Source organism: Carcharodon carcharias, chromosome 13, assembly GCF_017639515.1.
Source record: "Carcharodon carcharias isolate sCarCar2 chromosome 13, sCarCar2.pri, whole genome shotgun sequence".
Lineage (NCBI taxonomy): Eukaryota > Metazoa > Chordata > Chondrichthyes > Lamniformes > Lamnidae > Carcharodon > Carcharodon carcharias.
The window spans coordinates 93,411,683-93,430,667 of record NC_054479.1 but is presented as its reverse complement, the minus strand read 5'-3'; the positions used below and the strand labels follow the sequence as shown (position 1 = coordinate 93,430,667).

The 18,985-nt window shown below is 42.9% G+C and overlaps 1 protein-coding gene across 1 annotated transcript in view; it reads left to right on the top strand.

Moving 5' to 3' along the window:
- The window catches only part of LOC121285481 (phosphatidylinositol 4-phosphate 3-kinase C2 domain-containing subunit beta-like), a 247,697-nt gene that overhangs the window by 199,590 nt on the left and 29,122 nt on the right, over positions 1-18,985 (top strand). The window contains exons 30-32 of the mRNA XM_041201950.1: positions 11,453-11,570; positions 17,912-17,981; positions 18,128-18,228. Of these exons, the coding sequence (XP_041057884.1) occupies positions 11,453-11,570; positions 17,912-17,981; positions 18,128-18,228 (289 nt within the window). The remainder of the gene's footprint in view (positions 1-11,452; positions 11,571-17,911; positions 17,982-18,127; positions 18,229-18,985) is intronic.

The window sequence follows — 18,985 nt, the reverse complement described above, 5'->3', positions numbered from 1 at the left end:
TTTTCACACCACTGGTGGCTTAACAACAATTTAACCACTTATGTAATAGGATGTCAGTGCAGCTCAAGGCTGCCAAGGAGATGTAGGGAATTAAGCATAGCAATGAATTTGTACAGCTCTATTTACATTGGATTCAAAGAACTTGCTTTGAAGTTGCATCAAGGTATGAGTTTTAAAATCAGAAAGAGCCATCCATAGTGGAGGTGTTGAAAAATGTGTGCTGGAGTAGCTCATAAATTAGTTTCTCTCTGACCTTATTTGTAATGATTTATTTAAATATCCAAACATTGAGAATTTTTGCTTTTTCATAAGTAAAGTGAAAACAGCTATGGGAATTGTAAACCATCCCACTGGTTTATTTTGCATTGAATTTATGACTGAAGGGAATACTGCCCCCTCAGCAAGAATTCGCCAAGGCTCCTTAGGCAGCACCTTCCAAACCCATGACCACTACCATCTAGAAGGTCAAGGGGAGCAGATAGATGGGAACACCACCACCTGGAAGTTCCCCTCCAAGTCACTTGCCATCCTAACTTGGAAATGTATTGCCATTCCATCATTGTTGCTGGGTCAAAATCCTGGAACTCCCATCCTAACAGCGCCATGGGTGTACCTATACCACATGGACTGCAGCGGTTCAAGAAGGCAGCTCAACACTACCTTCTCAAGGGCAGCTAGACTTGGGTTGTTTTCATTGGAGCAGAGAAGACTGAGGAGCGACCTGATCAATGAGTACAAGATTATGAGGGGTATGGACAGAGTGGATAGGGAGCAGCTGCTCCCCTTAGCTGAAGGGTTAGTCACAAGGGGACATAAGTTCAAGGTGAGGGGCAGGAGGTTTAGGGGGGATGTGAGGAAAAACTTTTTTACCCAAAGGTTGGTGACGGTTTGGAATGCACTGCCTGGGAGGGTGGTGGAGGCGGGTTGCCTCACATCCTTTAAAAAGTACCTGGATGAGCACTTGGCATATCATAACATTCAAGGCTATGGGCCAAGTGCTGGTAAATGGGATTAGGTAGGTGGGTCAGGTGTTTCTCACATGTCGGTGCAGACTTGATGGGCCGAAGGGCCTCTTCTGCACTGTTTGATTCTGTGATACTATAACTAGAGATGCGCATTAAATGCTGGCCCAGCCAGCGAAGCCCACATCCTATGAATAAGTTTTTTTAAAATTACACACTTTTTATCCTCATAATGTTTGAAGAATAAAAGATGCAATTTTTGCCCTTGATATGGACGTACTTTCATTTCACCAATTATTACCAGTACATATTCTATGAAGCTGACTGGTCATTACTTAGAGCCTTCTAACTCTTATAATCCGCAATAATTTGCACTGACAGTTCACGCCTGGGCACAGGAGCAAAAAAAAATACAAAAGCTTCATCTCTGCCCCTCCCTCCCTCTCCTCCAGCAACACCCCCGCCCCAAAACATCACCCACTCATCAAATACATCCCCCACCCAACCCTGACCCCTTCACTAACCCATAAGTTCTCTGTCAAAAATCAGCTTACTGGGTGGCCAATCAAAATACCAACAGACCCTTTAGTGTGGGTCCTGTGCATTGTGTTGTTTTGCCTACTAGCCCACCTGCTTAACTTGGTGTATGAAATCAGTCCATGATTACATGTGTAAATATCTCTGGGAGGTGTTGAAATGCACTAATAAACTTCTCCCCATCCCATTCACCCCATTGTCTCAAATAGATAGTTAGAACAGTTTTAATATCCAATCAAGCTCCCAACCCTGATTTGTTTCAGCACCTTCAGTCACTTTACTATTAAACCAAAAAATATGGTGGAGCTCTGAGAATTAACCTTTTGTATCCTGAGCCTGATTTTCTATCAAAAGAAAATTACAGCTTGATCTAAAAGTTTCTTCCAGGCAAGAATCTCAAAATGTAACCATAACCATTACAGCGAATTCCACAATAAAAAGAGATAATACTGGGAAAACTTAGCAAATCTGACAGCATCTGTGGAAAGAGAAACAGGGTTAATGTTTCAAGTCCATATGACTCTTCTTCAGCTCTGAAGAAGAGTTATACAGACTGAAATGTTAATTCTGTTCTTGCTCTGAAGAAGAGTCATAGAGACTAGAAACGTTAATTCTGTTTCTCTCTCTACTGATGCTGTCAGACCTTCTGAGTTTTCCAGCATTTTCTGTTTTTATTTCAGATTTCCAGCATCTGCAGTATTTTGCTTTTATCACAGTGAACTCCATGTTTAGCAGATACTCCTTCAATGAGCTTAGTTGTTCCGTTGTTCAGTGAATACCAGCTTTAAAGTAAAAAGTTGATAATTACATTTTTTTGGGAAGGATGGAAAGTGGAAAACAGAATAAAAGGGAAAGAAAAGGGAAAACTCGATGCTTCTATGTGTCTTCCATCACTTTTAATGCCTGTTGCTATTGAACAACAAAAACAAATCACACATGGAGTATAAATAGAATTTGTTAAATATTGTAACCATATTACATGTGAATTCGCTGGAAAGTAGGATTTCCCTCTAATTTTTTCCCCTGTATCACATCTTTTTTCCATCACTGTGTCTCCTGCCAAAACAATATGGCCGTCTGCTCATGTGTACTGGTCTGCTTGGACGTCACTCTGCTGCACTCAGCCGGCCAGAAAGCCTTCAAGTGGAAATATGTTTATCCTTCAGAAACAGCATCTCACTTTGTTACACAGTACAAGGGAGAAAAGGAGAGGGCGCAGTGAGAGAACGAGTCTGAGTGAGTTAGGGCTGCAAAACACGGATGGTCAGACAAAGTATCAGTTCCAGATAGCCTTGTAAAGTCTGATTTTACCTAAAAAAAAATCTTCTACTGGAGAGACAGAAGATGCAATCTCATCTTTCAGTGATATTGTATCAGAGACAAACACAGCATTAATCTCACACTCAGGGGCAATGCCAGCCAATGATTAAAAAGTCCCATATTTAACCCTCTCTTGCCTGTTGTAATCTTTGCAGATGTTAAATAGATTTTTTTTCCCACAAATCCAGACCTGACTATACACAGCTCCTTCCCCACTTGCAATAAAATAGAGGGAATGTTCCCGGTCTCTTCAGAACTGTGGATGTGTCCAGGTGCAGTCAATGTTTGTGATAGTTTCCTTTTTCACAACTTCAGGGTGAGAGTCTGGGAAACAGTCGGAGAAACACGAGAACTGAGGGCGTGCCCAGCGTTGGCAGCAAATGCAGGCTTTTTCCATTTAGAAGGTTTGAAGAAATTCTGCAGCCAGGCCTTATCTTGCAGTGACACCAAGGCAGTATGCAAAATTAGAGGGGAAAGTTCACCTTCTGGAAGTGTTTCTTGCTCTGACCTCGCAGTCTGCTATGTTGCTCAAAAGATACCACAATTCATAAAGCATGATGAAACTGTTCTTGAGTTTAACATTTATAAATTTTCAAGAAACCTGCTCTTTACTCCACTGTCAAATGCAGACGAAATAAAAGGGGCACTCGACACATTCCTAAAATGATAGTGGATTCACGCTCTCAGCCTTCACTATGTACTAACAATGGGCTTTTAGGTACAGGAGTAAGTTTGTGTTGTAGAAACCTTGGTAATCTGATAACCCAAACCAGGTGAGCCTATAAAAATCCAGAGCACTGGATGACTCACCAGGAACTCTGGCTCATGAATGGGACTTGGAAGGTTAGACCTGTCATTGGGAGCAAGGATTCTTCCCAGAAAACTCTACAAGCCAACGCTTGCAGTGGTTCTGAATGAACAGGGGGAGGCAGTAGCATACTGGTAATGTCACTGGACAAGTAATCCAGAGGCCCAGGCTAATGCTTAGATTCACCATGGCAGCTGGTGGAGTTTAAATTCAATTAATAAATCTGGAATTGAAAGCTAGTCTAATGGTGACCACAAAAACAATTGTCGTAAAAAACCATTTGGTTCACTAGTGCCCTTTAGGGAAGTAAATCTGCCGTCCTTACCTGACCTGGGGAATATGTAATTCCAGAGCCACAGCAATGTGGTTAACTCTGAACTACCCTCTGAAATGGCTGGCAAGCCACTCAGCTGTATCAAACCACTATGAAGCCCTCAGAAAGGAATGAAACCAGAAAGACCACTCGGCAATGACCTAGGCACCAGAAAAAACAACAGCATATCCAGCCCTGTCAACCCTGCATAGTCCTCCTTATTAATATCTTGGGACGTGTGCCAAAATTGGGAGAACTGTCCCACAGACCAGTCAAGCAACAGCCTAACATAGTCATACTGACAAAATCATAACCTACAGACAAAGTCTGAGGCACCAGAATCATTATCCCTGGGTATGTCCTGTCCCAACAGAGGTGGTAGCACAGTCAGGAGGGAATTGTGTTGGGAGTCCTCAACATCGACTCTGGACCCCATGACGTCTCATGGCATCAGATCGAACATGGACAAGGAAACTTCCTGCAGTTACTATCCACTGTGGCTGATAAATCAGTACTCCTCCATGTTGAACACCACTTAGAGGAAGCATTGAGGGTGACAAGGGCACAGAATATACTCTGGGTGGGGGACTTCAATGTTCATCACCAAGAGTGGCTCGGTAGCACCACTACTGACTGAGTTGGTTGAGTCCTAAAGGACATAGCTGATAAACTGGGTCTGCGGCAGGTGGTGAGGGAACCAACAAGAGGGAAAAACCTACTTGACCTTGTCCTCACCAATCTACCTATCGCAGATGCATCAGTTCATAACAGCATTGGTAGGAATGACCACCGCACCGAAGAGACCAAGTCCCATATTCACATTAAGAACACATTGGTCCAAACGTGGATATAAGAGCTAAACTCAAGAGGTGAAGTCAGAGTGACTGTCTTTAACATCAAGGCAGTATTTGACTGAGTGTGGTATCAAGGAGCCCTGGCAAAACTGAAGTCAATGGGAATCGGGGAAATGTCTCCACTAGTTGGAGTCATACCTAGCACAAAGGAAGATGATTGTGGGTTTTGGAGGTCATTCATCCCAGTCCCAAGACATCGCTGCAGGAATTCCTCAAGGTAGTGTCCTAGTCCCAACCATCTTCAGCTGTTTCATCAATGACCTTCCTTCCTTCATAAGGTCAGAAGTGGAGATGTTCGGTGAAGTTTGCACAATGTTCAGCACCATTCGCAGCTCCTCAGATACTGAAGCAGTCCATGTCCAAATGCAGCAAGACCTGGACAATATCCAGGCTTTGACTGATAAATGGCAAGTAACGTTAATACAACTCGAATGCCAGGCAATGACTATCTCCAACAAGAGAGAATCTAACCATCGCCCCTTGACATTCGATGGCATTACCATTGCTGAATGCCCACTATCAACAACCTGGGGTTTATCATTGACCAGAAACTGAACTGGAGCAGCCATTTCAATACTACAACAATTGACTACAAGAGCAGGCCAGAGACTTGGAATTCTGTGACAAGTAACTCACCTCCTGACTCCCCAAAGCCTGTCCACCATCTACAAGGCCCAAGTCACTCTCCACTTGCCTGGATGAGTGCAGCTCCAACAACACTGAAGAAGCTCGACACCTCCAGGACAAAACAGCCCGCTTGATTGGCACCACACCCTCCTTCTTAAACATTCACTCCCTCGACCCCTGACATACAGTAGCAGCAGTGTGTACCATCTACTAGGTGCATTGCAGGAACTCACCAAGACTCCTTTGACAGCACCTTCCAAACCCACTCCTCTATCACCACAAGGGCAGCTGATTTATGGGAATACCGCCACCTGCAAGTTGCTCTCCAAGTCACACATCATCCTCATTTGGAACCAAATCATTGTTCCTTCACTGTCGCTGCATCAAAATCCTGGAACACCCTCCCTAACAGCACTATGGATGTTCCTACAACATGGACTGCAGCTCTTCAAGGAGGCAGCTCACCATCACTTTCTCAAAGGGCAGTTAGGGAGAGACAATAAGTTGCCAGTGACACCCACATCCCATGAACAAATAAAAAAACAAGGACTAAAAAGTTTTCCAGTGCGCCATGCTCCAGCAATCTCACTGTGCAGAGGGTCCCTAAGTCGAGGAAGGGTTAGTACCATAGGATACCAATGTGCATGATCCCAGTGTAACCACTGGGAACGCAGCCTGCATATATTGAGGGCCAATGTTGAGATTAATCTTATTAGTTTAAGCCAAAGTTAAGTTCCTCATTTATCTATATAAGTTACCTCCATGATCTCATTAAGAAGGAGGAACAGAGAGTGGATTACTGTCTACCCATCTTAAATCAAAGCCACAATTGAAATTATCTGATGTTTCAATTTCTTCGAATGAAATTCCACTTCTGCATTCCATTTTAATGTGTTATTTACATTGGTTAATTAGCCTTCTGATTAACTCCATTTTTATTGTCCAAAAACAACAACTTTAAATAATCAGGAAGAGTTACAACTGTGGTGAATTCTACACTTTAAGTCAGTCCTGATATAAAATAATACCACTTTCACAATGAGATTTATGCCAAAACTAATTTGAAGACCAGACAATGTAACTCTTTTGAGTACAAACCCGTTTCCATCAGTTTCAGATGAAGTTACATCGTTTCATAGTTTGCCATTGTGAGATTTGAACCCTTGATCTTGGGGTTATAAACCCAGTACCATAACCACTTGGCTATTTAGGCCAGACAATGTAAACACCACCAGAACTGCCTCTCCTAACGACCACATGGACCAACTCACAACCACAACTCTGGTGCTAATTAACTACTCTTCCGTCCCAACTAACATGTCTACTAAATTAATTGTAACACATCTGAAGGTGAGGAAAGCATATACCCTTTCAGCACCTGTTGCACACATGTGCAAGTGTGATGTATACCTATAGACAGTGCAATTTACATATGCTAGTACAAGCAAAACAACATTTGTGATGTGGGGGTACCCTGTTGAAAGCTGTACATAGGAAAAGGAAGAGGCTATTCAACTCTCCAGGCCTGTTACACCATTTAATCAGATCATGACTGACCTGTATCTTAATGGTAACTCCGTTTACCCACCTTGGTTCCATATCCCTTAGAAACCATAGTAACTAAAATCTATCAATCTCAGTTTTGAAATTTGCAGTTGACCAAACTGTATCAGTTCTTTGGGGAGTGATTTCTAGTTTTCCACTAACCTTTGTGTGCTTAAGTGCCTTCTGACATCACCCTTGAATGGCCTAGCTCTAATTTTAAGGTTCTTTTTTAATTTAACAGTGCAGACGATTCCATACAAAAACCCATGCAAATTGACCAATTATGTGCAGACAGCCTCCATACAATCAAGGCTGTACAGTGTTTGAGGCTTAATCTCTTTCCAAAGCATCTAAAATCTGAATTGTAAAATAACTTGTTTGATTTATGTACGATGATTGGGGATCAGTTTAAATTACACCACTTCAGGGGTGAGTTTAATTTCAGGCAATAATTTAGATGCATGTTAGTAACTGACACTGGATTCTTTACTGAATTACTCCCACTCCTCATGTTAGTGACTGTATTCTTCACATTGCTCCAGTGCACCCATAACTTTTGCTGACAGCTGTTGTTTTCTTTTTAATCAATTCTCTTCCCCCACAACCTCTATAGTGCTTGCCATGCAGCTTCTCAGCTGATGCTTAGCAATATGATGGGGAGAGTTGTGCTTAATCACATACGGAATCAAATATAAACCTTGATTAATCTACAGTAGTTTCCCAGCATCTTGTCATCGAGTAATCATTTGAATTCCAAATTATTTTGTTGCTGAGAATGTTCATTTTCATGCAACCATTGGGAAAGAATGGAAGTATAAAATGCGCCAGTACAGGAGTGCCAGTTATGTGATTACTGGATGTCAGCAGCACAGTTTCAGCTTGGAGGTTCAAGCCCAACTCTAGGACCGGAGCATATGGTCTGGGCTGGCATACTAATCAATTGTACTAATCAAGAAGTGCCGCATCAATAATGCTATCCTTTAGCTTAAGCACTGAGACCAAGACTCCACCTGCCAGTTCCAGTGAACATTAAATATTTTATGGCTGTCATGAAGCTATTAATGTATATAATATTTGGGAAAATATTTTTCTATTAAAAGAAAGGTTTAGTCTGCGGGTATGTCTTAACTGGATTAAAGCCAGCTAGTCTGGGTGCTTTGATGTGTATTAGTTTTGATACGTCAGAGAGATAGAGTGCATTTGCATTTTTTGAATAGAGCATTCAAGAAGGGGGGGGGTGCCTTTCTAGCAGCTACCAAGCAATATATTTATATTACTAATAAAATTGGTACTATGAAAGGGGTTTCATTGTTAAAAGGTGAAGTTCAAAGAGGCTGGTGAGACAATGAGAATTTGAATTCAATCAGTGGTGGTAGGTATAACTTCAGCAGTTTTCGGGTGTGCAGAGCAGAGGCAATTTAAGATCAAAAGGCAGCTGTAAGCCTCCAACTGGCTCCACAGGATCCACAGTGAAAGAACCTCATTTGGAATTTGTGAGGTGAAAATGCTTTGCCTGATGTTTGGTTAAGTCTGTTGTTGCCTTAATGGAGATTAGTTTTGGAATTTGTTAAAAGTTATGATAGCAGTAATTTGTAGCCATGTGTCAATATTAAAACGTTTCACTTAGTTTAATGTAAAACCTCAAGAAATGATGGTCTGATTCCTGAATTTAGAGTTGCATCTCAAACATAACACTTAAAATTATAGGTTATGACAGTTATTTAAAGTTTCCCTCTGGGATTTTTAAATAACTCTGCTTTACCAACTGCATCGGTCATAACAGGTGTTATTCAAAAAAGAACAGGGCGTTGTCCTGATCTACTTGAAACTTTCTTCCCCCCACCGACACCGCCTAAAACAGATTAACAGGCCACTCATATCATTGCTGCTTGTGGTATGCAGGTGTGTGACAAACTTGCCCATATAACAACAGCCATTACATTTCAAAGTGACTCATTTTATGTGAGCCACTTGGGGACACTTCGCAAAACATAAGGGCGGGATTTTTGGGTCATTGAGTGGGAGTGGTGGGTGGGCCCAGGAACGACCAGGAAACAATCCTCCCCCCGCGATTGACCCCCAACCGCGATTTCATGCTGGCTAGCCATTTAACAGCCAGCCAACATGAAAAGCGCGCTGCAGCACTCAGTGCTGCCAGGGTGGGGGTGGGAGGAGGGAGAGCACTGAAGTCTGTGCGGGCACGGGAGAGCACCCAATGAAAATTCCCTGAAGGCAGAGAGCTGCCTGAGGGAACTGAAAAATTTCAGTCCACGGGTGGGATGAGGTTTCCTAACGGAAATAAAAATAAAATTTAAAAATTTAATTAATAACATGTCCCTGCTTATGTGACAGAGTCACGAGGGGACATGTTTTATAACATTTTTAATTTCTTTTTTTTTTAAACTCTTCATCTCCCTGAGGCAGCTCTGTGCCACAGGGAGATTTTCAAGCGCTCACTCACACACATGCGCCAAGTTTACACTTACACCCCCCACCCCGCCCGCAACGCTGAGCACTGCCGCTTGCGCTTCACACTGAGCGGGCATTAGTTGGTCCGCCAGCGTAAAATTGCCTTCCGGCCTCAATCACGGGACCAACCGCCTCCACCGAGCCCACCCGACAAGGGTGAAATTCAGCCCCATGTCACAACATTTTTATTTTTTTCATTAATGTCGGAAAACTCATCCCATCTGTGGTTGAGGTTTCCTCAAAAATGCAAAGGCCATCTGGCCGATTCACCCGCCTGCCAATTATAAGGTTGGACATGCAGCGAAAAAGCTCTCTTAATTAATATTGTAATAGCCTTAATAAGCCTCTTAATTGTCAACAGGCACACTGCCAACTCTTGCACGTGCCCGCCGACTGAAATATTGCGCAAGTGAGCAATGACGTCGGGACGGTCGCCTGACACCATCACACGTTAATTTACATTCAATCGGGTTGGGCACGCACCCACCCACAGAATGTTAAATTCTGCCCTAAGTCTTTTCTTTAAGGTGGGATTTGAAGATGCAGTTGGTTAGTCCACTGTACATTCACCTTTGTGATATGGATTTCATTCCAGCAGGCTGAGATGGAAATCTCCCTCCCCCTCCCTGCCTCTCTCTCTCTCTGTGTCTTGCTTCATAAGGATTCCAAGTGAAATGATTTTGCACAATCTCAAATAAGAATAGAAAATGCTGGAAAAACTCAGCAGGCCTGACAGCATCTGTGGAGAGAGAAACACAGTTAACGTTTTGAGTCCGCGTGACTCTTGAGTCATACAGATGCGAAACGTTAACTCTGTTTCGCTCTCCATGGACGCAGTCAGGCCTGCTGAACTTTTCCAGCATTTTCTATTTTTATTTATGATTTCCAGCATCCGCAGTATTTTGCTTTTATCTCTGCACAATCTTAAGCTGGTTATCAATGGGCTTGGTGTTACAGCATCAATCTATCCACAGTTTAGCATATTTGACATTAATTTGGTAAACAGGATCAGAATGCTTGGTGTGAAGAATAGGAATGTTACACTGTTGCAGCAGATCTCTAGCTTGCAACATATTTGTCCCATACCAGACCATGGGGGTCATTGATAGGAATGTGCAGGATGAGATGAAATGATTTCAGTTCAACTAGCAGAAAATAATGATTGAAAAATACCACTGACTGCAGGGTTGCACAGTTCTTAACTGCTTTCTTTGCCAATTGTTTAGAAAAGCTCCTCTTGAATTTTTTTATTCATTCGCGAGATGTGGGCTTCGCTGGCTGGGCCAGCATTTATTGCCCATCCCTAGTTGCCCTTGAGAAGTGGTGGTGAGCTGCCTTCTTGAACTGCTGCAGTCCATGTGGTGTAGGTACACCCACTGTGCTGTTAGGGAGGGAGTTCCAGGATTTTGTCCCAGTGACAGTGAAGGAACAACGATATATTTCCAAGACAGGATGATGAGTGGCTTGGAGGGAACTTCCAAGTGGCGGTGTTCCCATCTATCTGCTGCCCTTGTCCTTCTAGATGGTAGTGGTTGTGGGTTTGGAAGGTGCTGTCTATGGAGCCTTGGTGAATTCCTGCAATGCATCTTGTAGATGGTACACCCTGCTGCTGCTGTGGATCGGTGGTGGAGCGAGTGAATATTTGTGGATGTGGTGCCAATCAAGTGGGCTGCTTTGTTCTAGATGGTGCCAAACTTCTTCAGTGTTGTGGGAGCTGCACTCATCCAGGCAAGTGGGGAGCATTCCAACACGCTCCTGCCTTGTGTCTTGTGGGCAGGCTTTGGGGAGTCAGGAGGTGAGTTACTCATTGCACAATTCCTAGCCTCTGACCTGCTCTTGTAGCCACAGTATTTATATGGCTAGTCCAGTTCCGTTTCTGGTGGATGGTAACCCCCAGGATATTGATCATTTGGTCATTCTATCCAATAATTCAAATTTGCAAGACTTGGTGTCCTTACATTTCTCCCAATAGAATATTCATTTTGAAAAATGACCATTGTAAACTTCTGTGTTCCAGATTTCCTTACAAGCCTCTGATTGGATTGTCTAAGGGAAGGGAATTGGCGAGGAGAAGAAAGGATGATTTGAATGACTATGTGAGGTATTTGTTGAATGGATCACCTCATGTGGCAAAGGTAAGTAGTACAACACTTCAATGAAAATATATGGGAGCAAAACTGGACGATCCTTGATGATTGATGACCACATCAACATTGTGCTGTCTGTGCATTTGAGTGACCTTTGCACCAGCTAGTGCTCAGTATGCTGTTCATTGGCTGGACACATCGATAGGGACCAATATCATGAGTGGCTGACACCATTTAAAGCTAGCCTGTACTTCTTAAATGGAATGAATATTATGGTTGGAGCAGATGTTGGTTGTTGGGTTTGAAGATAATCTGACTTGGAAAACATTGACACAACAAGAGTTAAAGTGAACTCCAAGTTTTTTAGATACTGCATTGGAGCAGTAGCAAATGGAATTCAACCTGGAAAAGAATGAGGTAATGCACTTGGGGAGAGCTAACAAGGCAAGGGATTACACCATGAATGGTAGGACCCTGAAAAGTACTGAAGATCAGAGAGACCTTGGTGTGCATATCCGCAGATCCCTGAAGGTAGCAGGGCCGGTAGATAAGGTGGTTAAGAAGGCATATGGGATACTTGCCTTTATTAGCCAAGGCATAGAATACAAGAGCAGGGAGGTTATGCTGGAACTGCAAAAAACATTGGTTATGCCACAACTGGAGTACTGCGTGCAATTCTGGTCACCACATTATAGGAAGGATGTGATTGCACTGGAGAGGGTGCAGAGGAGATTTACCAGGATGCTGCCTGGGCTGGAGGGTCTGAGCTATGTGCAAAGATCGGATGGGCTGGGGTTGTTTTTCTTGGAGCAGTGAAGGTTGAGATAGAGGCGTGTAAGATTATGAGTGGCATATATAGGGTGGATAGGAAGGCACTTTTTCCATTTGTAGAGTGTCAGTAACAAGGGGGCATAGATTTAAGGTAAGAGGTAGAAGGTTAAGAGGGAGTTGAGGAGAAATGTTTTCACCCAGAGGGAGGTGGGAGTTTGGAACTCACTGCCTGAAAGGGTGGTTGAGTCAGAAACTCTCATAACATTTAAGAAGTATTTAGATATTCACTTGTGTTGCCTTAGCCTCCAGGGCTATGGGCCAAGCACTGGAAAATGGGATTATTGTAGTCAGATCCTTGATGACTGGCATGGACACGATGGGCTGAATGGCCTCCTTCTGTGCTGTAAATGTCTATGAGATCTTTGTGGATGACATGGAGAGAAGGAGGGGCGTGCTGCGGAGGGTATGAACCCTTCATTTGGAGGGTATGAACACTCAGAAGGCAGTAGGAGTTGATAACCATGGAGGTTGATGCTAGGTGTCAAACCCCAAGGACGAGGATGCTGTGCTGCAAGAAGCTCAATGACCTGACATGAGTTGTCATGGTCAGTGAATATCATATCCTACCAACTGCACTACTAGTCTCATGCGCTGCTCAATGTATCACACTACCATCACTCACATAGCATCAATCTCTATCAATGAGGACTCATACCTAACATGCCTATGATTTGTTGCACCCTCACACACTTAGCACTGCTGCAAGTTTCACACCCACATCTCACAGCTTGTACACTGCTAGCTAGTCAACCATGACAGCCAGATTAACCAAACAGATTTCACCACATTCACTTGTCCCTCTCTTACAGGACAAGGTGACACATCATTGGAGGGGGGAACAGCTAACCAGAGGGGGACGGACATACCCACATGGAGGAAACAGTGCTGGCCATTATTAGGACAGTCATTGCTAATGCTGTGGTCAGTGGTGAGGCTGAAATCATCGAAGATTATAGTATCTTCATACCTAGTCCTCCTCACGTTGATAGTATTTTGTTAATTAAATTGTTAAGGTTTGTTCATGTCAATTACATTGTTAAAGTTAAGGGAAGCAGTTGATGGGTATTAATTGTCTCTGAGCATGAATAAATAGGGAATAGCTAGGATACTGGGCTGAGTGGGAGGAGAGCTGTGAGGCTGAACAAGTCAATAAATTCTCTCAATAAAGAAAAGCTCTGTATCTTGGTTTTGGCTTCACCAACCAGCTGGAATCCTATTAACACACATCCCACTTCCCCATCATTCCACAATCTCTTCTCATTTCCAGCCTACAGATGGCATGATCACACACCAATCACTTCCCCCGCCCCACCCCCACTCTCTGCACCTGAACTGTTTCCTTGTTTATTTTCTCCTTTTAGATACCCAAGTGGTGTAACCTGGCCAGGCATTGGAGGAACACCACGAAGATACTGATGATGAAGACACAGCACTCCTACGTGATTTCTGACTGATACTGACTGTGTGTTTCATAGAGGATAGGATAGAGGTGGGTTCTGCACATGATGAGACACCGGGCACAAGTGATCTGCCGCCAGGGCAGAGGTGAAGGATAACATAGGTGTCAGCATGCCAAAGGGAAAATTTGCATCCAGGTTCCACTGCAAAGGACAGAGATGAGGACTTTAATGTGGGATTTACCAAAAAATGATGATGGGTATGTACAACTACATATTTGGTGGATTGGCAAGCTTGCCAATAAAGGCTGCAGTCAATATCAAGAAGCACAGAGGATTCCAAAACTAACTTGGTACTATTACAAGGCTTTGCACAGAGCTTGGAGCTTATCATTTCCAGCATGCTTCTTCATCTTCAGTCTCTTGTTCCTCTTCACTGATGTTGCCCTTCACCACCACCTAGCCAGGTGACAGTTCTTGGATATCTGAAAGGATAAAGGGACAACAATAGGGTTGTGGTGCAGGGAGGTGGGAAAGCAAGAGGTGCATGTTTACACCCTTGTAAATCAGAAGAGATTGTGGGTTGAGGGAGAAGTTGGATTTGAGGAGGAATGACCATACTTTGCTTTTACATGTCTTTGCTTTCAGCTCTGCCACTGCCGATGGTCTCAGTCATGGCCACCCCAGTCATGGTGAGCACCATCCCCTCCATCAGGGTGAGGGCATGCGGCCATGCCTGCCTTTCTCAGATTAGGTGCTGCAGCTTCTAGTTGTGCGCCACCTTGTCCTGCAAGAGAAAGGGAAATATCTCAGTGAGTGTGGTAAAACATGTTTAGTTAATGTGCCTGACATGGTTGAATAGCTAGCAATGCATCCACATTGTGAGATATGGATGTGAGATTTGCAGCAATGCTAAGTGTGAGTGTGAGGTAAAGCATATGCTTGTTAGGTATGAGTTGTGACTCAGAGAGATTGTTGGTAGTTGAGAGTTGGGCTGTGGTGCGTTAAGCAGTGTGCGAAGCCAATGGCGCTGATTGGAGGATATGACATTTGAAGATGATTCACTGACTTTGACCACTCATGAGGTCATTGAACTTCTTGCAGCACCACATTCATGTGCTTGGATCTACATGACTGGCATTGACCATGACAGTTATCTGCTCCTCCTCCCTTTGGCAGTGTTTGTCCAGAAGGCCTCCTGGTCCTCTGTAGATATAGGACCTCTCTCCTTCTGCACTAAGGCCTCTAGTACTGCATCAGTGAAACTTGTAGCCCACTCTCTGTTATGTTGTGTCTCTTTCTCAGGGAAAACTCACTGCTAGCATCACTTCCAACACCTGCTCCAGAAAAATGCATTCCCCCCACCCCCCCACTCCGCCCCATTTAAGAGGTGTGGCTAGCACTAAGTATCACAGGCTACTCATTCTAGCCCCTTGTGATTTTTGCATCCACTGCTCAGGGATGCAGTCACCCAGTAATGCACTTAGCATAGCTGCACACTACAGCCATATAAATGAGCAGACAACATGTTTGCGTGTTGCCCGCAGATCGGAAACAATCCCCGTGCCCATTTTCAGGCCTTATCGGATTTTACAACCTATTGTTCATTCCTATGTCTCACCAGAAAATCGCCGTTTGTATTGATTCATTGCTCCCAGTTTCAACCTCTCTTTAATTGAATTTGTACCATCTGCCTTCATATTGATCCTAAAATGTTCCAGCTATGATTAATCTTAATATCAGTCCGAAGACTCTGAAAGACATTGCTCAAAGCTTTACTGATACAAAGAAAAAGACTTTTAGTGAACAAGGCCAAGAGAAGCATATCTATAGAATGAACCCGAGTCTGATCCCTGAGGCCCATCTCTCATCAAAGTTCAACTGCAGCATCCAGCTCCCAGTGCTACAGAAATGATGGAACTCATGTTTTACAGCCAATTCCATTCAATGCATACAATGCTCACCTTATAATAATGAGATCCATCTAAAATGAAGAGGTCAGGAGCATAATCCTCTAATATTGCTGCTATTAGATTCAGCAGCTGGGAGATGACTGTGGTGTTTGGAGTTTTGTGAGCAACATGCATTTGCTATTTGGCTGAAAATGAGAAGTAAGAACTCTCCCACGTGTGTCTATCCTTGAACCTAACTCATACCCTTTGTATTTCTGTCCTCTTCTGTGCAGTTTGGTCCATAGCTCCCTGGGTGAGATGGTAGCTGTCAATTTCTTTTTAAAGCAGCAGTTTAGGTACTCTGTTTATGTAAGATGGTCAGAAATTTGATTGCAATGGGTGCAGAACAAATGTAAAGTAAGCATTAGTTGGTTTACTGACGTTGTGTCCTGCATGAGTTCATTACCGAACTAGCTTTGGTGGTCAAGATAAATGAAGTCACTGAGATCAGAGCTCAAAGTTCAACTCCTCTGATTTTGAATCATCCAGTAGAAGCAGTAACCATTTAGACTCTCTAAGTGAAGAAAGCCACAATTTATAACCTATCTGCTAGCTGAAATTCTCAACTACGGTTTGTTTGTTTTTCAAAGCCCTTGAGCATTATTCCAATCTGTATGCAGTAAAATATCAGTTGATCTATAAATTGTAAACAGTTACTGTGAGGTATTCAGTCAAAAGATGGACAAATTTTGATCTACATGTAATGAAATGCATGTTATTGTTACCCCATGATTTGAATCCAGCCCTGAATTCCATGAGCTTTATGTTAGCTCCAACTCAAATTGTGCAATACCGAAGTCACAAAAATTATGAAAAGTTGAATGGAGAAACCATGAAAAGAAATCCAGAACTTTATTTTTCTGCCATTTAAAAAAAAATGACTTTCTGCTGAACCAAAAAGATAGCTGCTTCAAGTTACATGACTACAGACTTTGCCCTTTGTCTGAGAGTTATCTCCAGAAGTTGCAGGAAGAAAGGAATTATTTTCTCAGCTTCTGGAATCTCACACCTCATTGTGCAGATCCTTTGTAATCACAAAAGACCAGAAGGCTCACACATCTGAACTCGTCATGCGTATAGAGCTACTAACAGGCTCATATCACTCCTGGGATTGTCCAAGCCCATTTCAAAGAGGAACGAAAGGGACATCATTTGCATTTGATAAACTCACCTTGCTAGTGGAGTCAGTGGGTCTACCTCGACAATGGCTTCCCAACACCAGACCCCCAATGTGGATGGTAACTCTTTCAACAACCAAAGACAGGGACGTTATCAGCCCTGAAATCAAGGCCAGTCTCAGACATTGGATAAACGTCCCTTTTGAAGTCATTGCAGAGAAAGAAGGTCACATAACTCGAGTAACAATTTTGAAATCTCTATATGGCTTTGGGAACTAAGATATCCTCAGACTGCTGCTTTAACATCAACCGGACAGTGCTCCAGCAACCTGGCTGAGTAAGAAGTCAGTTACCACCTCTCAGCTCCACGGAGCCTGCTTGTTTTTCTAACTCTCTGATCAATGCCTGCCAAGAAGCCTAAGCACAGAAAGCCCATTATTTCAAGGATGTTCATATTGTTATCTCGAACCAGAAACTCATCGGAACTGAACCCCACCACAAAGGAAACACTTTCTGAACTTCAACTTCTCGGACTCTGGAAATCATTTGAATTGATATTAATTTCTGTGGTTCTTGTACTATAAAACTCCTTTTTTTCGATCCCCTTTTACTGCGTGTATGCGTGCATGCATGGTTACGGACAATCCTCCCCCAGGATTTTTTTTTGAATGTGGAATAAACTAGCCTTCTGAGTTAATCATGACCCAGGTTTGCTGCAGATTATTAGTAAATTGGATCATGAAAACCAAGGGATTGGTTAACATATGCTTCTGCTTACAGACAGGTAGTAAGAGGAAATAGGTAGAGCTTGCCAGTCTTTCCGCTATCCATAGCAAATTTTGAAGTCTGCACATTGTTATCAGTTTCAGTGGAGTGATGATAGCTTTATCTTCATTACCAGTGCAAATTATATGTTTTTAACCATATTTGTCCATGAAGGGTCACTGTATCCTGAGCAGAATTAACTGAGTGTGCTGGCTTTCATGCTCAAGTTTCCAACGTGGATGGAACTCTTGTGCTAGGAATGCCAACAGAGGAAATCTGTCATACAAATCTGTCTTAATGGAAATTTTCAATTTCATATTTTGCAGAGTGATCTTGTCTACACATTTTTCCATTGTTTTCCAAATAATGAAAGACCCACAGTGTCACCATCACCAGGTACTTAAACTATGCATATTCTTGTTTATTATTCCACTCCTTACTGCTTGATAAAGTCCGTGCAACATATAGCAAATACCAGAAACCTAAGGTAAATACTTTCAAGTCACGGTTGAGCAGTTTTGATGCACTTGCTTGTCTTTCAGAGGCTGTATCTCACACTGGGAAATTGTCAGCGAGCACACAGCTCTGTATCTCCTGGGAGAACAGCAAGCTGTCTGTGATGGTGAAGCACGTCAAAAACATTGTAAGTACATAGTTTACATACACCATGCGTTCAAACCTGCTGTGCTGTAGAATTTTCTCTCAGCAGGATAGAGAGAAAACAGAAGAAGTATAATCCTTATGTACTTAGCTGTGAAGATGCCGTATTTACATAAGACAATGTAATCTAGGTTTTGGGACCAAGTTTACCAATGGACTCTATCTGTTGGGAGTTAAACCTGTTGGTCACATGGCACAAAAATCATGGGCAGCCTCCTCACTATTTTCTCTGTAATTTTAATTAAATACAGAAAGAACTTGCATTTATATCATGTGCTTCACGACCACAGAACCTGCAAGCTCCCCTCCAAGCCACACGCCATCCTGGCTTGGAACTATATCACCTTCACTGTCACTGGGTCAAAATCATGGAACTCCCTTCCTAACAGCACTGTGGGTATACCTTCACCACATGGGCTGCAGTGGTTCAGGATGGCGGCTCACCACCACCTCCTCAAGGGCAACAAGGGATGGGCAATAAGTGCTGATCTAGCTAGCGAGATCCACATTCTGTGAAAAAAATTTTAAAAATTATAAAACATTTATAACCATTAAGGTTCCTTTAGATGCATAGGTCAATGTAAGAAAGGCAGCAACCAATTTACATACAGTAAGCTCCCACAAACAGCAATGAAATAGATCATCAAATCATTGGGTTCTTTTAAATGTTGGTTGATGAATAAATATTGGCCAGGACAACAGAAGAACTCCCCTTCTCCTCTTTGAATAGCCACAGATCT